The 24473-nt window shown below is 44.7% G+C and overlaps 1 protein-coding gene across 1 annotated transcript; it reads left to right on the forward strand.

Annotated features, from left to right (window-relative positions):
* The first annotated feature begins 273 nt into the window (after positions 1 to 273).
* LOC143803687 (posterior protein-like) lies at positions 274 to 1761 on the forward strand. Its single transcript, XM_077281466.1, has one exon. It carries the CDS (start codon positions 274 to 276, stop codon positions 1759 to 1761), a length of 1488 nt encoding a protein of 495 aa, XP_077137581.1.
* Positions 1762 to 24473: the final 22712 nt, after the last annotated feature.

Here is a 24473-nt window from a genome sequence, read left to right on the forward strand (position 1 = left end):
ACCTAGAGATGTCACTGGTGAGTCAGTGTGTTACCTATACACTGACACTATACACTGTATACTATATACAGAGGTCCTGTGTATAATGTCACCAGTGATCACTGGATTACCTATACACTAGCCGGGGGGGGGGGGGGGCGCCAAACTCGGGAACAACCCCGGGCGGCAAAAGCTCTAGCTAAGTCCCTGGGAAGATTGTAGTGTAAGGTCTAGTTTTTAGTTCTTTCACTTTGTAATTTTGTTTTGTAAAGTATTTGCAGTTTGTTGCTGAAAATGGAGTTTGTGGAAAAGTTTGTGAAGAAGTACGCCTCTGCTGTTTACCATGTCAGTGTCGATAAATCTTTGGAAGTCCAGTACAATGACTTGATAGCCCAATGTAAAATCTTTAATAATAAGTTGAATAGTAAAGTGCTGAGCAAGAATTTGAAAAAGGAAAAGTTAAGCAATGAAATTTCAGTGTTGCTGAAGATGAAAGAGTTGGCTGAATTGAAAGAAGCAAATTATTTGATGCAAAGGCTACAAGTCAAGGAGGACATAGACAAAATTAGTGATTCTGTTATTGGAATTTCTGACAATACAACTAGTAAAATACATGATTTGCAATCAGATGTAAATGAATTAGCTGTGAGAAATAGACAGTTGGAGGAACAATTGAAGGAGTGTAGACTGAGCCTCACTTCACATGCAGCTCAGGTTTATTCTTTAGAACTGAAAAATAGTCAAATGGAGAAGTTAATTGCAACACTGGAGAGTCAACTGGATAAAGCTAACTGTCAATTGCATAGCAAAGAGCAATGTATACAGTCTCTTACATCAAAGAAATGCAGCACTGAGACAGTCAATGTATGTACTCTTTCTAATGAGGGTAGAATGGAAGCCGGATATAGATCTCCATTGATTGATAATTCTCCATTGCTCACTATTTCTGAGAAGCTTCATCTGTGTCAACTTCTTGGTAAATTTGAGTCACATATTTCTCCAGTCATTCCGTCCAATAGATTTGAACATGTTGTCCAACAGTATAATCTGAACAATAAAAATCCTTGGTCTCTATTACAAGTTTGGCTTCCAGGGCCAATTGCAGCACAACTAAAAACAGAACAAATAGGTGATGGATGTAATGGTGCAGAGATAAGAAGGAAGGAATTACAACGCATCATAGGTGGACGAGACATTAGAGGTGAAAATGCCCTAGCAGTGACCAGATTCAGGCAATATGATGATCCGTTGCTCTTTTGTAATAATTATCTGTCCCTATATAGGACTGTTTACAACTGTCTGGAAATGTCTCAGGATGATGCTAATTTCCTATGTTCAATGGCAAATCATAGTAATGTAGATTACACCACAAGAAAGACTCTAAGGAATACTAGCTCCTATGAAAACTTTGTGAATATACTTAGGGACTGGTGTAATGAGTCTAAAAAGAAATATGAACTGTCAGGAAATGTATCTGCTGTATACAGACCCAGGAGGCAAGGATATGTTAGGTATTATTATAAATGTGGTCAACCAGGACACATTAAACGGTATTGTAATACACCTAACATGTACCCAGAAAGAAAAAGTCATTCGTTGCACCAAGAAATTGATAGTGTTGAGGCTGAAGAGGAAAGTATCTCCTACAACACAGAGTTCATAGAGACATGTGAGGAGATAGGTAATGTAGAAACTGACCCTGATACAAATGCACCAAAACCAGAAACATTGTGGAGCCCAAATGACAAAAGTAAGACAGAAAAACGTCAGGAGATGTCATAATGAACAACAAAAGGAAGGAGCTAATATCCCTATGATCGATCCATGGGTATCTCTACCATTCTGGTTATTTTGGAGTTGGTCACAAATTGCCCTACCACTGTTGCTAAACTGCCCAGCACCATGTGCCAATATGGTTGGGTAAACATAGAGAGACTTTGGCTGCCATGTTAGATGTGAATCAATTAGCATATGGATAATGGACAGGATAAAGTTATGTTTTGTGTATGGTTTGAATTTGTGTTCTAACTGTGTCTGTGTTTCTTTTTAGACTGGAGACCATGTATCATGTGATATTAAAGAAAGGAGATTAACCAGTGTGTTTTGTTCAACAGGCCATATACATCACTGTATCCATAGATGAAACAGGTTATTTCTCTGCAATAATTAACTATATGAGTGCATTCATAAGGCCAAATTTAAATCCACGTGGTTTAGACAATGAGCTCAAAGTTAAAGGTTTAAGTAATTGTTTGCAAACAATTAAACGAGTAGTCATCCCATTGTGATGACTGTTTATTGTATTTACCTAATGCATGATTATTTGTTGTGTATGTATGTTCTTTATCTTGTTTCACAGGTAAGGCCATGTGCACACGTTCAGTATTTTACGCGTTTTTTTCGCGTTTTTTCACTATAAAAAGTGATAAAAACGCGAAAAAAATGCTAACATATGCCTCCCATTATTTTCAGGGTATTCCGCATTTTTTGTACAAATGTTGCATTTTTTTCAGCGAAAAAATCGCATCGCGGAAAAAAACCCAACATGTTCATTAAATTTGCGGAATTGCGGGGTTCCGCACACCTAGGAATGCATTGATCTGCTTACTTCCCGCACGGGCTGTGCACACCATGCGGGAAGTAAGCAGATTATGTGCGATTGGTACCCAGGGTGAAGGAGAGGAGACTCTCCTTCACGGACTGGGCACCATATAATTGGTAAAAAAAAAAAGAATTAAAATAAAAAATAGTGATATACTCACCTTCGATGGCCCCGGAGTCTTCCCGCCTCTCAGGTGCATGCTGCCGCTTCGGTTCCTATAGCTGGTGTGTGGTGAAGGACCTGCGATGATGTCGCGGTCTTGTGATTGGTCGCGAGACCGGTCATGTGACCGCTCACGTGACCGCGACGTCATCGAAGGTCCTGCACACACACATCATCTATAGGAACGGACGCCGCTGACGAGATCGGCTGTCTGCAGGTGAGTATAACCATTTTTTTTATTTTTTTATTACTTTTAAACATTCTATCTTTTACTATTGATGCTGCATTGGCAGCATCTATAGTAAAAAGTTGGACACACTTGTCAAACACTATGTTTGACAAGTGTGACCAACCTGTCAGTCAGTTTTCCAAGCGATGCTACAGATCGCTTGGAAAACCTTAGCATTCTGCAAGCTAATTTCGCTTGCAAAATGCTAAAACACCGCGAAAAAAACGGGAAAAAGCCGCAAAAAAAAAATATGCGGATTTCTTGCAGAAAATTTCCGGTTTTCTTCAGGAAATTTCTGCAAGAAATCCTGACGTGTGCACATACCCTAATAGTCTTCAATCAGGACCTGAAGTTGGATGGTTAATTTACATGATAGTGCCAACTAGTGCAAAGCTGAGGTTTCTATATGAAATCTGCAGATCCAGCATGACCACTTTGTTCATCTTTAGTACTCATGAGACAGGCAAAAGTTGAGTTGCCCTAATTGTTTTATGTTTGTCTGTTTTATGTCTTCCTGTGCAATGCATTGAATCACAGTATTATTATTTTATTTTTTTTAAATATTCTTGTTGCTCAGAATATTTTTTTAACATCCCTAATCATTATTTTGAAATGTCTATTACCTCACATTTAAATTCTATTTTTTTCTCCCTTTCTTTTTGTTTTGTACCAAGTTTTGGTATCAAAGGGGCGTAAGTGTAACAATTGCCATGCAATACCATAAATGCAATAGTGTTAGAATTTTTGTAATTAAAATTTTATTTTTGGAATTTATTTATTTTTCCACGTTTGATATATTTATTTATTTTTTGATTCTTGTAAAAGAAACAATATATAGATTACAACTGCTAAGAATCTGATACTGCTCTTGTTCTTTATTTCCAGGATCTATGATGGAGCATAAATTTGCATCCTGGATAAGCTGTGATTTGATGGCAATTTGATTCATAAACAACTTTTATGGAACATCTTCTTGACATGATTAACCTGTATCTAAAACTCGTGGAAGGCCATGTTTTAACTGGGCATTGGATACCCCTCATATACTGATACCGTGTGCAGCAGCATGAGTCGCATCGGATATATTGTTGTGAACTATTCATGTTCTGAAATTATTAGATATATTCAAAGCAGAAGGGGATTGTCTCAAAATATGACTAACAAACATCATGATCAAAATGAATTAGGAGGTTACCTATCTATTGGAAAACAATGCTAAGGGTTATTGGTGGGAGGTAATATTTTGTCATTCAAATGCAGCAAACGGCATTCTTAATTATTTAATCCATCTGATTTTATTATTATTTTTATTTTTTCATTATTTTTCTAATTTTGTCCCTGCTACAAAATATACATGTGCTAATGTGACCTGTTACTTATATAAGACGATTCAGATCTTAAATGTGAAAGAACAAACTGCTGTTAAAATTGCATCATGTGACACAAATGTACAAAGTCCAATTGAGTTAGAGGAAATCGTAGTATGTGAGAACTGTGACAGAAGAGGGCACAGTAGGAAAGACTGTATGATTCGAGAATGAAACAAAATAGGAAAATCCTAGTGGGAAAAGAAATCAAGAATAATGAGACTCCTTGCCCTAAGGCCGGCGTCACACTCAGCGTATGTAAATACGGTCCGTTTTTTACGGCCGTAATACGCACAAAAGTCCCCAAAATAGTGATCCGTATGTCATCTGTAAGCAGGGTGTGTCAGCATATTTTGCGCATGGCATCCTCCGTATGTAATCCGTATGGCATCCATACTGTGATATTTTCTCGCAGGCATGCAAAACCGACATCTAATGGATTTATGTGCTCAAATGTTCGTTAAAACATATATACAGTATATATATATATATATGTTATTGAGACACATATATATATATATTCTGTATTTATATTTAATTCGGCGCGATATATGTGAAAAGCTGGTAATTCAATTGCCGGCTTTTCATTTCTCCTTCCCAAACCCGACATGATATGAGACATGGTTTACATACAGTAAACCATCTCATATCCCTTTTTTTTTGCATATTCCACACTACTAATGTTAGTAGTGTGTATGTGCAAAATTTAGGCACTGTAGCTTGTAAAATAAAGGGTTAAATCGCGGAAAAAAATTGGCGTGGGCTCCCGCGCAATTTTCTCCGCCAGAGTGGTAAAGCCAGTGACTGAGGGCAGATATTAATAGCCTAGAGAGGATCCATGGTTATTGGCCCCCCTGGCTACAAACATCTGCCCCCAGCCACCCCAGAAAAGGCACATCTGGAAGATGCGCCTATTCTGGCACTTGGCCTCTCTCTTCCCATTCCCGTGCAGCGGTGGGATATGGGGTGATGAAGGGTTAATGTCACCTTGCAATTGTAAGGTGACATTAAGCCAGATTAATGATGGAGAGGCATCAATTATGACACCTATCCATTATTAATCCAATAGTACGAAATGGTTAATAAAACACACACACATTATTACAAAGTCCTTTAATGAAATAAAGACACAGGGTGTTGTAATATTTTATTAGACTCTTAATCCACCTGAAGACCATCATCCTGAAACAAAGTTAAAAAAACAAACAACAATATTCCATACCTTCCGTCGTTATGTCCCACAAAGTAAATCCATCTGAAGGGGTTAAATCATTTTACAGCCAGGAGCTGTGCTAAAGCACTCGCTCCTGCCTGTAAAACCCTGGGCACTGAATGGAAAGCAGTTTGATCTGTAGTTACCTTGAGTCGCGGTGATGCACCCTCTGCTGGATGTCCTCATATGAACTTGAGCGTGGGAACTTTTCCAAGGCTCCAGTTCATGAGGACATCCAGCAGAGGGCGCATCACCGCAACTCAAGGTAACTACAGATCACCCTGCTTTCCATTCAGTACCCGGGGTTTTACAGGCAGGAGCGAGTGCTTTAGCATAGCTCCTGGCTGTAAAATGATTTAACCCCTTCAAATGGATTTACTTCGTGGGACGTGACTGGTCATCAGAAGGTATGAGATATTGTTGATTTGTTATTTTTACTTTTTCACAGAACGAGGGTCTTCAGCTGGATTAAGAGAATAATAAAATATTACAACAACTGGTGTCTTTATTTCATTAAAGGACTTTGTAATAATGTGTGTGTGTGTTTTATTAACTATTTCTTACTATTGGATTAATAATGGATAGGTGTCATAATTGACGCCTCTCCATTATTAATCTGGCTTAATGTTACCTTACAATAGCAAGGTGACATTAACCCTTCATTACCCCATATCCCACCGCTACACGGGAGTGGGAAGAGAGTGGCCAAGTGCCAGAATAGGTGCATCTTCCAGATGTGCCTTTTCTGGGGTGGCTGGGGGCAGATATTTGTAGCCAGGGGGGGCCAATAACCATGGACCCTCTCTAGGCTATTAATATCTGCCCTCAGTCACTGGCTTTACCACTCTGGCGGAGAAAATTGCGCGGGAGCCCACGCCAATTTTTTCCGCCATTTAACCCTTTATTTTAGCAGCTACAGAGCCAAAATTTTGCACATACACACTACTAACATTAGTAGTGTGGAATATGCAAAAAAAAAAGGGATATGAGATGGTTTACTGTATGTAAACCATGTCTCATATCCTGTCGGGTTTGGGAATGAGAAATGAAAAGCCGGCAATTGAATTACCGGCTTTTCTCTCTAACACCGGTGCGTATTTCTCGCAGGTCACACTGCTGGTCCATGTGTAATCCGTATTTTTCTCGCCCCCATAGACTTTCATTGGCGATTTTTTTGCGCAATACGGTGACAAACGTAGCATGATGCGATTTTGTACGGCCGTACAAGACCATATAATACGGATCAGTAAAATACGGCTGATAGGAGCTGGGACATAGGGAATCATTGGGCCATGTGTTATGCGTATTTTACGGACTTAGTTTATGCGCTCATACATCCGTAAACCTCGCCAGTGTGACGCCGGCCTAAGAAGAATCAACTACAGTGGTGAGGAGGATTCTGGATTTGTGGCCTCTTAACAGTTATGTGTCATTCAGACACAAAGGGGCGTATATTGGAGACAACATGGACAATGCACGTATCATAGAAATCACTGAGATATATTGAATTTATGAGTGCTGAATATTTCCATGACTCTGTTGATGAGATAAACCAGATACAAGACTGTAAACCTATTTTGCAGTCAGGCCTGTGTTCTTTTGTGTGATGTCCTTTGTTTTAGTGATAAGGCAGAGGTGCATCTACATACTAAATGAATATTGGCCCTCCAACCTAATGGAGGATATAGGTGTACACTGTGGAAATCGTGAATGAATAGCCTCTATCCTGTTTGTGACCTATCATTATCTACATATGTACACAACTCATGTGGGTTTCCATTATAAGCCAGTGGTCCTGAGATAGACATCCTGTCTTCGGCCTATGGATATGTATATTGATACACAATGCCTGTGGTGTTTGGGTGAAAAACCATTGTTCTTTGAATGGACATGTTGGAGCCAGCCCAAATGGAGTTGAACCTGTCCTACATAAGAACTTTCTTCCCAAGTACGAGGATGCCATCTGCAGGAAGGTGATGATTACTGCAGCCAATGACAGTGTTCACATTGCCTGAAGACGATTGGACATTTGCCACAGAAGATACAGGAAGCAAGGGTGGAGTCATGGCTTGTATGTGGGTGTGGATGTGTATTGGTTAATATATATGTAAGGATCAGTTATGTATCTTCTCCTTCCCACATCCCAGTTTCCTCTACCCTCTCCTATTACCTCTTCCCTTTAACTTACCCTTGTCCCTTAGTTAGACTTCCCTTATGTATGTCATTGTAAATACTGTACCTTGTTTGTAATAAACCCCCTTTTAAAGATCCAGTAGTTCTTGTTAATTAGTATTAACTGGCACCCCAAAGATCAGCAGATTCTACACCAGGTTACTTTCTCATTGACAAAAATACCCATAAGTTTCCTTAAGGGGCCAAAGCGTATCTCAAGTAAATAATATTTACACATTATCACCAATTTTCTTAAATCTGGGTACTCTTCACCAACCTGACTGCCAGTGTTACACAAAAACATCTAGGTATGTGTAACAAGATCAGGTATTCCTTTCTCACGCTGGTTCCGGAACTACTTGGACTGTCACCAATGTTGCAAGGGGGAAGACTTTCAGACAAGGACCGACCCTTGCATGTGACTGCGGTAGGTGGGGCCGGGTTAAAAAGCGCTGCACACAGGAAAAGAGACAGAGTTGAGGCGGAAAAGCTAAGTGGACAGTCGGGTGCAGTACTAGTGGTGACTGCAGAGCACTCCTTGAGCGCAGGCTGACTTTACAGACCCCCTGCATACCGGTCTACATTAAGTGGATGACAGGCTGCCAGTTTCCCACTAACCTCCATGTCAGGAGGTGACCCTGTGTTGAAATCAGTGACTGTAATGTGCACGCAGCACAGTGAGAAGCAGGTGACTAGGCCAGAGCCCCTTAGCCAGGTACCTGTGTACACCGCGGAACGAGGCTTCGTTACCATGTTACTTCGTACTGAGCATAGCGCTTGGTGTTTGTGAGTGCAGGAGCACTCTGCATCCTTCCAAGACCCGTCACCCACTCTGTGGATTGGAACCCCATCCTCTACAGACATTTCTGAGACTTCACGTGCTGCTGTTGTCGGTGCCACCGTTGGAGAACCGAGACGCTGCAATCAAGAACTCTACAGACTGATAAGTTTATTTGCCTTTGTTTCTTCCTATTAAACTACTACTGCCCTGTCCCTTCCTAGCACCCAGTTCTGCCCTTCTCCCTTACACACCTCCCGAGTCCCTATACTCCCTGCAAGGAGTATACGTGTTATTAATAAACCTGTTAACTCTTCATCTGCCTCCTGTCCGTGACTACATCTCTCGTTCCTGCGATTTCTACATTTGGCGTAGTCTGCAGGATGTCGTACAATGGCGCGGAGGCGACAGATCAAACAGTTGAAGGGGGCCCTAGATCCAGTATCTCCATGGGGGCCATGTTAAATAACCTTCCAAAGTTCACTGGGAATAACTCAAATCTTTGGAGTTGGACTGAACGTGTAAGGGGGATAATGAGGATGCATCCCATGACTCCGGCTCTAGAAGCAGAGGTGGCTATGATGGCACTAGATGGGGAGGCCAGGTACTCTGTCATGCATTGGCCCCCACAGGCAAGAGATACCCTGGATAAAGTTTTACTCATACTTGAAGAGACGCATGGGGACCCCACCGACGTAGGAGAATTACGCATGTGCCTTTTTCAGCCGGGTTCAAAGAGAGGGGGAGAAGGTCACCCAGTTTATGAATATGCTGCAGGAACTTCATACTGCCATTACTCGCAAAGATGGCATAGGTATAGGGTTTATTGATGTAGTGCTGCGAGACCAATTAGTGACATACTGCTGAAGCAGGCTCTGCGACAGCACTTGAAAGTAAAACCCAGCATGACTTTCTCTGAAATAGGAAGTGAAGCGCACACACGCACGAGCAAGAGCATGGGGTGACTGTTCCAGTGGGGAAGGTCCGGAGTGGGGAGTTGACCGCAACTGCGGTAAATGCACCCCAATGGATAGAAGAATTCTGAGAGGGGATACAACAGATACGTGAAGAGTTGGCTGATTCAAAGAAAGTACCCATTGTAGCTGAAAGCCTGCCTTGGAAATCGTCATGAGCATGACCCCTGCCGTGAGATGAGAATGTCCCGCAGAGAAAAGCTCCCCACGTGTTATAATTGTGGACAAGTAGGACACATATACACATATAATCATAAAGCACAAGTATGTCCTGTAATTGAGGGTAAATATCCTCCCTAGACACTCCAAAGGTGTCAAATTAGCTGAATAGCTCCAAGAACATAGAACCACCAAAAAACAGAGCAAAGATATTCCAAATACCATAAATAATAAAATACAAAGTAAATACAAAATAGCAATACAATTAAGAATTATTGTATATATATCTGCTGTAAGCAGTATATACTAACACAGAGGTATCGCAGGGAAAACATATCGGTACACCGGATTACATGTGGGTGACACAATTCTTCCCTGGGGTAAGAAGCAAGTGCATATTTATATATACAAAGCAGGAAACTGATGGGCCCTATGAAAATTCATAAATCACGGTATCCCCATGTAAAGCGGGTCCAGAATCCGCTATATAGCAATTAATACTGTGCACTTACCCATAATGAGAATTAGGGGAGCAACCCTCACTTCACCCAGGGGCCCCGACGCGAGTTTCGCGGTATAGCTTTTTCAACAGGGGTTTAAGTTTAAGTAGGACACGTAGCCCGGTGGTGTGCCCGATGGGGTAGGCCTCTCCAGCACCGTCAGTTAAACTGGGAGGCTCCGAGCCTGGGGGACACCGCCCGGAGCCTGTACCGTTAAGAAGGAGTACTAAAAGTCCCACAAATCTTGTTTCCATGCGCCCCCTCGTCTGGCAGAGATGAATGGTCGAGCTGTACGTTGTCTGGTCGATACGGGCTCACAGGTGACCACAATGCCGAAGTATACTTCCGCCGGCACTTTACTGAAGTGATGCGGCCTGAATGGGGACCAGTGATCAAGCTTACGGCTGCCAATCAATTGCCCATCCCGGTCGCAGGGGTGGTCTTTATGAATATAGTGGTCTATGGGAAAGACTTAGGAGTGGTCAAAAGGAAAGGAGAAAAAGGAGTGGTGCTAACAGCAGGAGAGGCGAGTAATGTACATACTGTCAAGCTAGGCATGAATGTGTTGAGAGAGTTCGGACGTCTTCTTATTAATGAGTCCCCAGACAGGTTCCTTAAACAATGGAGTACCCACACACCACAGAGGAAAGTCTTCTAACAGCCGATTAGGGCGGCCCAAGCCCAAGAGGCCTCCAGTGGTGGAAAGACACTGGGGAAAGTAATTGCTCCAACTTCAATCAATTGGGTCCTCCTGCTGGGTCCAACAATGCTTACCTTGCCCATCCGAGCATGTACCTCCCTGGAAGGTGCCAAGGTTCAGATCGAGCCGAGTAATGGTGACCAGTTACCGCCGGGATTTCTTGTGGTGTGGACATTAGCTACGGTGCAAGACAGAGCAGTTCATGTACGCTGTGTGAATTTGGGGGAAAATGATGTCATACTACCCCCCAGAAGTGAAGTGGCTCACGTCCAGTGTATGCCCGAAGAGCTGATATCACCTCAGGCTGTACAGCTGACTGTCAAACAAGGGGATCCTTGGATAGTGACCGTGGACACTGCAATTGTCACCTGACCCTCGACATTTGAAGGAGAGACGCTGAATCCTGGAGCAGATGAGAGCTGAGCTTACTGAACTCACACCGCATCAGGTACAGCAGGTGGAGGTGTTGTTGGGAAAATACCAGAATGTGTTTGCAAGACACGAGGATGACTTTGGCTGTATGATGGCAATCACACATGAGATTCCAACTGGAAATGCTGCGCCCATAAGACAACGTTACCGTTAAATTCCTCCCCAAATGTACCAGGAGGTGAAAGGCATGCTGACCCAGATGCTATAGAAGGGGGTAATTCGAGAGAGTCAGAGCCCATGGGCTGCTCCCATTGTGTTGGTGTGGAAGAAGGATGGAACGTTATGTTTCTGTGTAGATTACCGCAAAATCAACACTTGTACAGTACAGGATTCTTATCCGCTGCTGAGGATTGAGGAGTCTCTGTCTGCGCTGGGAAATGCTAAATACTTTTCCATGTTGGACCTCGCCAGTGGCTACTGGCAATTGCCGATGTCCGAGCAGGACTGAGCCAAAACAGCCTTCATACTCCCCGTGGGATTATTCGAGTTTGATCGGATGCCATTTGGCCTGGCCAACGCCCCAGGTATGTTTCAGCAACTCATGGAAAAGTGTTTGGGGGATTTGAACTTCAAGGCTACTCTGATTGTTCTGGACAACATCGTTGTCTTTGCTCCCCCGTTTGAAGAACATCTCCAGAGACTGGAACAGGTGTTGAGTCGACTACAACAGCATGGTCTAAAAGTGAAACCCCAGAGGTGTCATCTGTTTTGCACTCAAATTGAGTATCTGGGACACGTTGTCTCTGCAGAAGGAGTGAGACCATCTCGAGAAAAGATTGCTGTGGTACAAGATTGGCCTACCCCGAAAACCGTGAAGGATGTGCGGGCTTTCCTGGGACTCACAGGGTGTTTCAGACGTTTTGTAAAGAATTTTACTCACATCGTGAACCCGCTGCTGGACCTGTTGAAGGGGGTACCATCTAGTGCTAGGAACAGAATTGTACAATGCGGCGAGTGACAGGCCCTGACGGAGGCCCCAGTACTGACCTATGCCGACTTTACGCAGCCGTTCATTCTGCATACAGATGTGTTGTGAATTTGCTTTTTGCTCCCTCTAGTGGTTACTAGTTTTTTGACTCTGGTTTTTCTGTCATTCCTTTTATCCGCACCTGGGTCGTTAGTTAGGGGTGTTGCTATATAAGCTCCCTGGACCTTCAGTTCAATGCCTGGCAACGTAGTTATCAGAGCTAGTCTGCTGTGCTCTTGTCTACTGATCCTGGTTCCAGTAATTTCAGCTAAGTCTGCTTTTTGCTTTTTGCTATTTGTTTTGGTTTTGTATTTTTGTCCAGCTTGTTCCAAATCTATATCCTGACCTTTGCTGGAAGCTCTAGGGGGCTGGTGTTCTCCCCCCGGACCGTTAGACGGTTCGGGGGTTCTTGAATTTCCAGTGTGGATTTTGATAGGGTTTTTGTTGACCATATAAGTTACCTTTCTTTATTCTGCTATCAGTAAGCGGGCCTCTCTGTGCTAAACCTGGTTCATTTCTGTGTTTGTCATTTCCTCTTACCTCACCGTTATTATTTGTGGGGGGCTTCTATCCAGCTTTGGGGTCCCCTTCTCTGGAGGCAAGAAAGGTCTTTTGTTTTCCTCTACTAGGGGTAGCTAGATTCTCCGGCTGGAGCGTGTCATCTAGAATCAACGTAGGAATGATCCCCGGCTACTTCTAGTGTTGGCGTTAGGAGTAGATATATGGTCAACCCAGTTACCACTGCCCTATGAGCTGGATTTTTGTATTCTGCAGACTTCCACGTTCCTCTGAGACCCTCGCCATTGGGGTCATAACAGTTTGCCAGGCCAGTATTAAATGTTTAATGCATTGCAGAAGAGGGATTATAAGAAAGAAGATTCTGAGTTTTTTTTTTTTTCTTCTTCCCCTTTACCTCAGAGTGGCTATGCTTGCTGCAGACATGAATGTCCAGACCTTGATTACAAGTGTGGACCAGCTGGCTACTCGTGTGCAGGGCATACAAGACTATGTTATCAGAAATCCTAGGTCAGAACCTAAAATACCGATTCCTGAACTGTTTTCCGGAGACAGGTTTAAGTTTAGGAATTTCGTGAATAATTGTAAATTGTTTTTGTCCCTGAGACCCTGTTCATCTGGAGACTCTGCTCAGCAAGTAAAAATTGTTATTTCGTTCTTACGGGGCGACCCTCAGGATTGGTCTTTTTCGCTGGCGCCAGGAGATCCGGCATTGGCTGATATTGATGCGTTTTTTCTGGCGCTCGGTTTACTTTATGAGGAACCCAATCTTGAGATTCAGGCAGAAAAGGCCTTGCTGGCTATGTCTCAGGGGCAGGACGAGGCTGAAGTGTATTGCCAAAAATTTCGGAAATGGTCCGTGCTGACACATTGGAACGAGTGTGCACTGGCCGCTAATTTTAGAAATGGCCTTTCTGAAGCCATTAAAAATGTTATGGTGGGTTTTCCCATTCCCACAGGTCTGAATGATACTATGGCACTGGCTATTCAAATTGACCGGCGGTTGCGGTAGCGCAAAACCGCAAATCCCCTCATGGTGTTGTCTGAACAGACACCTAATTCGGTGCAATGTGATAGAAAAACCGCAAATTCCCTCATGGTGTTGTCTGAACAGACACCTGATTTAATGCAATGTGATAGAATCCTGACTAGAAATGAGCGGAAAATTCATAGACGCCGGAATGGCTTGTGCTACTACTGTGGTGATTCTACACATGTTATCTCAGCATGCTCTAAACGTATAGCTAAGGTTGTTAGTCCTGTCACCGTTGGTAATTTGCAACCTAAATTTATTCTGTCTGTAACTTTGATTTGCTCACTGTCATCTTATCCTGTCATGGCGTTTGTAGATTCAGGTGCTGCCCTGAGTCTTATGGATCTCTCATTTGCTAAGCGCTGTGGTTTTACTCTTGAACCATTAGAAAATCCTATTCCTCTTAGGGGTATTGATGCTACGCCATTGGCAGCAAATAAACCGCAGTATTGGACACAGGTTACCATGTGCATGACTCCTGAACACCGCGAGGTGATACGTTTCCTGGTTTTACATAAAATGCATGATTTGGTTGTTTTAGGGCTGCCATGGTTACAGACCCATAATCCAGTCCTGGACTGGAAGGCTATGTCAGTCTCAAGTTGGGGCTGTCGTGGTATTCATGGGGATTCCCTGCCTGTGTCTATTGCTTCTTCTACGCCTTCGGAAGTTCCGGAGTATTTGTCTGATTATCAGGATGTCTTCAGTGAGTCTGAGTCCAGTGCACTGCCTCCTCATAGGGACTGTGACTGTGCTATAGATTTGATCCCAGGCAGTAAATTTCCTAAGGGAAGACTGTTTAATCTGTCGGTACCTGAGCATACCGCTATGCGTTCATATATCAAGGAGTCTCTGGAGAAAGGACATATTCGTCCGTCTTCTTCCCCTCTTGGTGCGGGATTCTTTTTTGTGGCAAAAAAGGACGGATCTTTGAGACCTTGTATTGATTATCGGCTTTTAAATAAGATCACTGTCAAATTTCAGTATCCTTTACCGCTGTTGTCTGACTTGTTTGCCCGGATTAAAGGTGCCAAGTGGTTCACCAAGATAGACCTTCGTGGTGCGTACAACCTTGTGCGCATTAAACAAGGTGATGAATGGAAAACCGCATTCAATACGCCCGAAGGTCATTTTGAGTACTTGGTGATGCCTTTTGGGCTCTCCAATGCTCCTTCAGTTTTTCAGTCCTTTATGCATGACATTTTCCGGAAGTATCTGGATAAATTTTTGATTGCTTATCTGGATGATATTTTGGTTTTTTCTGATAATTGGGATTCGCATGTGGAGCAGGTCAGGTTGGTCTTTAAAATTTTGCGGGAAAATTCTTTGTTTGTCAAGGGCTCAAAGTGTCTCTTTGGTGTACAGAAGGTTCCCTTTTTGGGGTTCATTTTTTCCCCTTCTGCTGTGGAGATGGACCCAGTCAAGGTCCGAGCTATTCTTGATTGGACTCAGCCCTCGTCAGTTAAGAGTCTTCAGAAGTTCTTGGGCTTCGCTAACTTCTACCGTCGTTTTATCGCTAATTTTTCTAGCATTGTGAAACCTTTGACGGATATGACCAAGAAGGGCTCCGATGTAGCTAACTGGGCTCCTGCTGCCGTGGAGGCTTTCCAGGAGTTGAAACGCCGGTTTACTTCGGCGCCTGTTTTGTGCCAGCCCGATGTCTCACTTCCCTTTCAGGTTGAGGTGGATGCTTCAGAGATTGGAGCAGGGGCCGTTTTGTCGCAGAGAGGCCCTGGTTGCTCTGTTATGAAACCTTGTGCCTTTTTCTCTAGGAAGTTTTCGCCTGCCGAGCGAAATTATGATGTGGGCAATCGGGAGTTGTTGGCCATGAAATGGGCATTTGAGGAGTGGCGTCATTGGCTCGAGGGTGCTAAGCATCGTGTGGTGGTCCTGACTGATCACAAAAATCTGATGTATCTCGAGTCTGCTAAACGCCTTAATCCGAGACAGGCCCGCTGGTCATTGTTTTTCTCCCGCTTTGATTTTGTTGTCTCGTATTTACCAGGTTCAAAGAATGTGAAGGCCGATGCTCTTTCTAGGAGCTTTGTGCCTGATGCTCCTGGAGTCGCTGATCCTGTTGGTATTCTTAAAGATGGAGTTATCTTGTCAGCTATTTCTCCGGATCTGCGACGTGTGTTGCAGAGATTTCAGGCTGATAGGCCTGAGTCTTGTCCACCTGACATACTGTTTGTCCCGGATAAGTGGACCAGCAGAGTCATTTCCGAGGTTCATTCCTCGGTGTTGGCAGGTCACCCGGGAATTTTTGGCACCAGAGATCTGGTGGCCAGGTCCTTTTGGTAGCCTTCCTTGTCAAGGGATGTGCGGTCATTTGTGCAGTCCTGTGGGACTTGTGCTCGAGCTAAGCCTTGCTGTTCTCGTGCCAGCGGTTTGCTCTTGCCCTTGCCTGTCCCGAAGAGACCTTGGACACATATCTCCATGGATTTCATTTCTGATCTTCCGCTATCTCAGGGCATGTCCGTTATCTGGGTGATATGTGATCGCTTCTCCAAGATGGTCCATTTGGTTCCCTTGCCTAAGCTGCCTTCCTCTTCCGATCTGGTTCCTGTGTTTTTCCAGAACGTGGTTCGTTTGCACGGCATCCCTGAGAATATTGTGTCAGACAGAGGATCCCAGTTCGTTTCCAGGTTCTGGCGATCCTTTTGTAGTAGGATGGGCATTGATTTGTCGTTTTCGTCTGCCTTCCATCCTCAGACTAATGGACAGACGGAGCGAACCAATCAGACTTTGGAGGCTTATTTGAGGTGTTTTGTCTCTGCTGATCAGGACGATTGGGTGACATTCTTGCCGTTGGCTGAGTTTGCCCTTAATAATCGGGCTAGTTCCGCCACCTTGGTTTCGCCTTTTTTCTGCAACTCTGGTTTCCATCCTCGCTTTTCTTCGGGTCATGTGGAGCCTTCTGACTGTCCTGGGGTGGATTCTGTGGTGGATAGGTTGCAGCGGATCTGGAATCATGTGGTGGACAACTTGAAGTTGTCACAGGAGAAGGCTCAGCGCTTTGCCAACCGCCGCCGCGGTGTGGGTCCCCGAATACGCGTTGGGGATTTGGTATGGCTTTCTTCCCGCTTTGTTCCTATGAAGGTCTCCTCTCCCAAATTTAAACCTCGTTTTATTGGGCCTTACAAGATATTGGAAATCCTTAATCCTGTATCTTTTCGTTTGGATCTTCCTGTGTCGTTTGCTATTCACAATGTATTTCATAGGTCCTTGTTGCGGCGGTACATTGTGCCTGTAGTTCCTTCTGCTGAGCCTCCTGCTCCGGTGTTGGTTGAGGGCGAGTTGGAGTACGTGGTGGAGAAGATCTTGGATTCTCGCCTCTCCAGGCGGAGGCTTCAGTACCTGGTCAAGTGGAAGGGCTATGGTCAGGAGGATAATTCCTGGGTGGTCGCCTCTGATGTTAATGCGGCCGATTTAGTTCGTGCCTTTCATGCCGCTCATCCTGATCGCCCTGGTGGTCGTGGTGAGGGTTCGGTGACCCCTCACTAAGGGGGGGGTACTGTTGTGAATTTGCTTTTTGCTCCCTCTAGTGGTTACTAGTTTTTTGACTCTGGTTTTTCTGTCATTCCTTTTATCCGCACCTGGGTCGTTAGTTAGGGGTGTTGCTATATAAGCTCCCTGGACCTTCAGTTCAATGCCTGGCAACGTAGTTATCAGAGCTAGTCTGCTGTGCTCTTGTCTACTGATCCTGGTTCCAGTAATTTCAGCTAAGTCTGCTTTTTGCTTTTTGCTATTTGTTTTGGTTTTGTATTTTTGTCCAGCTTGTTCCAAATCTATATCCTGACCTTTGCTGGAAGCTCTAGGGGGCTGGTGTTCTCCCCCCGGACCGTTAGACGGTTCGGGGGTTCTTGAATTTCCAGTGTGGATTTTGATAGGGTTTTTGTTGACCATATAAGTTACCTTTCTTTATTCTGCTATCAGTAAGCGGGCCTCTCTGTGCTAAACCTGGTTCATTTCTGTGTTTGTCATTTCCTCTTACCTCACCGTTATTATTTGTGGGGGGCTTCTATCCAGCTTTGGGGTCCCCTTCTCTGGAGGCAAGAAAGGTCTTTTGTTTTCCTCTACTAGGGGTAGCTAGATTCTCCGGCTGGAGCGTGTCATCTAGAATCAACGTAGGAATGATCCCCGGCTACTTCTAGTGTTGGCGTTAGGAGTAGATATATGGTCAACCCAGTTACCACTGCCCTATGAGCTGGATTTTTGTATTCTGCAGACTTCCACGTTCCTCTGAGACCCTCGCCATTGGGGTCATAACACAGATGGAACTTTGCATGGACTCGGAGTAGTGCTGTCCCAGATTCAGAAAGGAGAGGAGCGAGTAATCGCTTATGCAAGTCGATCTCTTCATGACTCTGAGAAGAACCCGGATAACTACAATTCTTTCAAGCTGGAGTTGTTGACGTTGGTGTGGGCCATGACAGAGAAGTTTGCTGAATATCTGTCTGGTTCTGAAGTTCACATGGGTACGAATAACAATCTGTTGGCTCATCTGGAAAGAGCAAAACTTGGGGCGCTGGAACAACGCTGGGTAGCACGGATGGTGACGTTTCGGTATAAAATCACCTACAAAGAGGAGCCGAGAATACCCATGTCGATGCCTTGTCCCTGATGAACTACGGAGAGCCAGGGCCCAACCGTGAAGAGGAACTAGAGGCTGAAGAGGTTCCCAGATTCAGGGACTCTGCCAGGACGTTGGCAGCCACACTGGAGCAAGTACAGACGGCTGCTCATGCTTGTCTGCTGGGACAATCCCGTGATGAGTGGGTCCAGATACCACAGGAAGACGAAGAATTGGCGTGATTGAGGTAGTGGGTGTCTTCCAAACAACTGCCCAGCCAGCAAGAAAGTGATGCTCTGTCCCTTGGAGCTCTGCGGATGCAATGGCAGTGGGAGAAACTACAGCTGCGTGATGGAGTTCTGTACTGGAAAGTACTACTGCCACGTGGACTGGGCATAACCTGGCAAATGGTGGTCCCTGAAACGTTGCTGCCCCGGGTAGCTACAGAGGCATATGAAAGAGGAGTTCACTTCGGGCCAGAAAAGACCTTCCAGTGGCTACAACGACTAATTTATCATTATCAATTAAAAACTGTAGGGGAGAAAATCTGTCAGTTATGTCAGAGCTGCGAGTTGGCCAAGCCATCTGAACAAAGGGCCCCCACACAGAACATAGTGACGTCTGCTCCTCTAGAGTTGCTAATGATAGATTATCTGACTGTTGGCCCAGAGCATCAGGGATACGAACATTGCTTGGTGATGACGGATCACTTCATGAAGTTTGCCGTTGTGACTCGCGATCAGACTGCCGAATCCACGGCTATGCCATCTGTAAGAACTTCATCCTCTTGTACAGATGTCCAAAGCACATACACTTGGATCAAGGTGCCTGTTTTCTTGGAAGGGTGATGGAAGAGTTACATCGGTTGTACCAGATCGGGAAGTCTCGGATGACGCCCTACCACCCGCAGGGAAATGGGGCCTGCGAGCGGTTCAACCGTACAATAATACAGATGTTGAGGACCTTGGAAGAGGATAGAAAGGCCCGATTGCCTGAGTATGTGGCCGAGTTGGCATCGGTGTATCACAATCGAAAACACAGCAACACAGGTTACAAGCTGTATGCTCTCCTGTTTGGTCATCCAGGGAAAGAAATTACTGAACTGGAGCTAGAGCCCGAGGGAGACTACCCATGGACGGGGTTGTCCACTTGAGTTCGAGAACATAGACATCGGTTGCATACTTTGCATCGTCTGGTACGGACCAAGTTTCAAGAATTGGAACATCCCAGGACTGCTCCTCTGCGTTAGACCGCTCTCCAGGTGGGAGACCTTGTCCTGGTACAAGAGAGGCACTCTTGTGATAAGCTGAAGACCCGGTGGGAAAAGGACCCATATCGGGTGAAGCATAGAGTTGACGTTAAGGGACCCGTCTGTGAGATTCAGCCTGGGGCAGTAGAAAGTGCCCCCACTCGCATAGTCCATCGAAACATGTTACGACCCTGCTTATCAAGAGATCCTGACCAAGAACAGGAGGCGCTGGATGCTCCAAATGTAGTTCCGCCAGTCCTTGCTGAATATGAAGAGGAAGAATCCGATGCTGACGGTTCAGTCGGGGAAAATGTTTCTTCCAGTTCCCAAGGACAACCTGATTCAGTGGCTCCCGTGGACTCTACAGATCCTTCTATCTTACGGCGCTCTAAACCAGTGGCTGGCTGGCACTTTTCAGCCTGGGGGGCAATCACAAGGCAGTGGACCTCGAATTGTGATAGCCCACCTCTGCCCTGCTTATCTCTGGCCACTGCATTAAAGCAGCAGAGATAAGCTTTAAAGACAGGCTGGTACATAAATATTGGAACAGAACAAAGCTTGCCGCATAGATATGGGAGCAGAACCAAGCTTACTGCCTACATTGATACTGTAACAGAAGCAAGCTAACTACATTGACACAAGAACGGAAGCAAGATTACTACGTAGATAAGGGAACTGAAAGGAGTTTATTTTACTACAGAGATGTCGGAGCAGAACCGAGTTTACTGCAGTGATAAGGGAGCAGAACAGAGCTTACTACTAGTGTTGAGCGATACCGTCCGATACTTGAAAGTATCGGTATCGGAAAGTATCGGCCGATACCGGCAAAGTATCGGATCTAATCCGATACCGATACCCGATACCAATACAAGTCAATGGGACTCAAGTATCGGAAGGTATCCCTGATGGTTCCCAGGGTCTGAAGGAGAGGAAACTCTCCTTCAGGCCCTGGGAACCATATTAATGTGTAAAATAAAGAATTAAAATAAAAAATATTGATATACTCACCTCTCCGACGCAGCCTGGACATCACCGCTGGTAACCGGCAGCCTGCTTTGTTTAAAATGAGCGCGTTCAGTACCTTCCATGACGTCACGGCTTCTGATTGGTCGCGTGCCGCTCATGTGACCGCCACGCGACCAATCACAAGCCGTGACGTCATCCCTCAGGTCCTAAATTCCTAATTCTAGGAATTTAGGACCTGAGAATTACGTCACGGCTTGTGATTGGTCGCGTGGCGGTCACATGGGCGGCCGCGACCAATCACAAGCCGTGACGTCATCTAGGCCCTGAACGCGCTCATTCTTAGGAAGGAAGGCTGCCGGAAAGAAGCCGAGGGTGAGTATATTCCTATTAGGTATATACTCACCCTCGGACGCACCCTGCTTCTTTCCGGCAGCCTTCCTTCCTAAGAATGAGCACGTGGGGTATATTATTTCATGCCAGTTCTTCCTCCCTGCTCTAAAAACGTACCCTGTCTCTTGAGGGGAAATTGCGCTACTGTTTTGGGTTAGCTTCGGACCCGTTTAATCGAGGCTGGTGGCAGTGATACCATACTGTGCAGGCCTTTGGGTGTCACTGTAGCGACTGCGGCTTGATAATTATTGTTCCTGCCTGAGCGGGAGTAGTTATCGCGTCGCTGCAGCGTGCCCAATAGCCAGTACAAAGCAGGCAGCCTTTCTGGCGACTATTTACCCTAGGTGCAGTACCTAATCTGACCTGACAGTAAGGGGGGCGCCAGAGAGCTGCAAGGTTTAAGTGGAACTGTAAGCGGGATACACAAATCCCTGCAGTTCATGGTATATTGAAGAGCAGTGAGATACCTAAAATAAGCCCCTGCTGTAACCTAAGAGGTCAATAAACTTGTGTGTGTTTTTTTATCACATTGTGGCAGTGGAGGGATAACTAAGATAAGCCCCCCTGCACATGTGATAGCCGTCTGTTGGTCTAAAGTCACCCCAATCCGTGACATAGAGGTGGCAGTGGTCGGGAATCCCTGTGGATTTCGTGTCAAACTGCTGGCAGCGGCTAAGGGATCTTGACAGTCACGGTGTGAATCGTGACAAGAGCCATAAAACAGAGCATGCTAGATCTGTCCATGGCCATATTGTTACAGATAACTAATAAAGCTTAATTGTTCATTTAGGCCTTTAGGGCTCTGAGATTCCAGCCAGATACCCAGCGCGTTTCGCGCTGTAAAATCTAACAGTCCCAATCCCCTTGACTGCGGGTAGACCCCTCCTGCTTTACGCGACCTGATGTGAGGTCACTTCCGGGGAGCGAGCAGCTGGATTGCAGTATGCGCTCCACACATTGCACTGCTCTATTCAACTGGAAGTGGCATCCTTCACAACCGCCGGTGTCAGGGATTTAATAGCAGCATTCATGGAAGGAAAACGCCGCACACAGCATTGGACTTTTGGCCTGGGGGGAGATGGAAGCCCCCGATTAGATCCCCTGATGAATCCTCATTTTGCAGAGGGGGAAACACATCGGGAATATGATTACTGATGGCTGATACCATCGCTTTTTGTGGCTTTGATATGACATTTTCTATCTATTTATGCCGATTGATGATTCCAGGCTATTAAGTGCCCGCAGTTTTTTTGCATGATATCTTCTCATTAACACTGATTAATTGTTTTTGAGAGACCTGGGTTATGGAAACAGGGGTAAATGTGCTTTAATGGGTATGGGCTTTTGTGATATGTTGTGTTAATATCATTATTGGACACACTAATGTTTTGAGATATGTCCACAATATTATGGTTATTTAACCTCTCATATGTCAAGTTCTAGATTCATATACGTCTTTTTGAGGCACATTACTGAGAACAGGAGGACAAACATAAAGATATTTTTATACTAATGTGGACTCTGGCTCTACTTTACAATAGCCCTATATAGCGCAATTAAGCACTTTAGTGCTCTGAGATAACTGATATTTAGTTTCCAATGAGACTATTAAGTCTCCCCATTAGGGGTATATAAACTTTTTCGGTCTCTTTGTGTGTGTGTGCTTTTCTGTGTGTCCCACCTTTTTGGTATTACTAGGGTGTTTTAGGGTCTACAGAGCTACCGACGTTGAGCAGGGGCGCAATAACATTAACACCTAGGGTGCCAACCAGCACTGGTAGGTCGGGCTCCTACGAGGACCTTACAGGGTGACTAGTTTCCTTCCCATATGATAAATCAAAAATTGTTTATGGTTATTAGACCTTGTTTTTTTGCTGTGAACACTGTTTTTTGGGTGGTTCCTGGATGACTCTAATACCTTTCTAAGAATAAGTACTTTTAATATAACAATAAAAGTTAATTTTTAGGGGTTTTTTTTCTTGTGGTTTTGGTGATACAACCTTCACATTTTTCTTAGTTTTTTTTCTCTGTGATTTTGTCACCGGTGTGTCAGGTGTGACAGATAGTCATTCTGGATCTGGCTGTAGAAGGTCATTGTGCCTGGCTCTGCAGGCACATTCTGGATCTTGCATCTCTGCTGTGGAGTGATATCCTTCTCCCTCTAGGACCTACTGGTGATCTCCACCACCTGCTGCTGATTATCACACCCTTGCTGGATGTTTAAATACCTTTAGTCACTTCAGCAAGGCTCTGGCAAGGTGCCGGTGATGGCTCTACAGTATTTAACTCTGTTGAAAGTGCTAGAAGTCAACTAGTTTCATCTTGGAGCCTCCTGGAGGATTGCTGGCGTGAGATCTCTTGTGTTGTCTCAAGTAGGGTTGAGCGAAACGGGTCGATCATTTTCAAAAGTCGCCGACTTTTGGCTAAGTCGGCGTCTCATGAAACCCGATCCGACCCCTGTGCTTGTCGGCCATGCGGTACGCGACTTTCGCGCCAAAGTCGCGTTTCAATGACGCGAAAAGCGCCATTTCTCAGCCAATGAAGGTGAACGCAGAGTGTGGGCAGCGTGATGACATAGATCCTGGTCCCCACCATCTTAGAGAAGGGCATTGCAGTGATTGGCTTGCTGTCTGCGGCGTCACAGGGGCTATAAAGGGGCGTTCCCGCCGACCGCCATCTTACTGCTGCTGATCTGAGCTTAGGGAGAGGTTGCTGCCGCTTCGTCAGAAGCAGGGAGAGCGTTAGGCAGGGTCCACTAACCACCAAACCGCTTGTGCTGTAGCGATTTCCACTGTCCAACACCACAAAGCACATATCCTCTTGTTCCTTTCTGCACAGCTATCTTTTTTGTTTGTCCACACTTTTTATTTAATTTGTGCATCAGTCCACTCCTATTGCTGCCTGCCATAGCTGGCTTAGATTACTGCAGGGAGATAGTAATTGTAGGACAGTCCCTGTTTTTTTTTTTTTTTTTTTGTGGGAGATTAAGATTGGCATTTCTGCTACAGTGCCATCCCTGTGTGTGCCATAGAAAGCCTATTTATTTTTTCCGTGATTTGTGTTCTAAATTCTACCTCAACACAAAAACACTACATCAATCAGTGGTAGAAAAATATTGGCCTCAGTCAGGGCTTGTGTGCCACTGCTGTGTGTGCTATCTCTTATTCAGTGGGCTATAGAAAGCCTATTTATTTATTTATTTTTTTTCTTATTATTTGGTTTCTAAAGTCTCCCTGAAAAAAAAAAAAATAAATAAAAAAACAGTGGGAGAGTAATATTGCCCTTTCAGCTTGTGTGCCAGTCTTGACTCCTGGGTGTGCCACCTCTCTCTCTCATTCAGTGGGCCATAGAAAGGCTATTTATTTTTTTGGTTTTTTTAATATTATTTGGTTTCTAAAGTCTCCCTGAAAATAAAAAAAAAAAAACTTAAAAAAACAGTGGGAGAGTAATATTGCCCTTTCAGCTTGTGCGCCAGTCTTGACTCCTGGGTGTGCCACCTCTCTCTCTCTAAT

Source organism: Ranitomeya variabilis, chromosome 2 (assembly GCF_051348905.1).
Source record: "Ranitomeya variabilis isolate aRanVar5 chromosome 2, aRanVar5.hap1, whole genome shotgun sequence".
NCBI lineage: Eukaryota > Metazoa > Chordata > Amphibia > Anura > Dendrobatidae > Ranitomeya > Ranitomeya variabilis.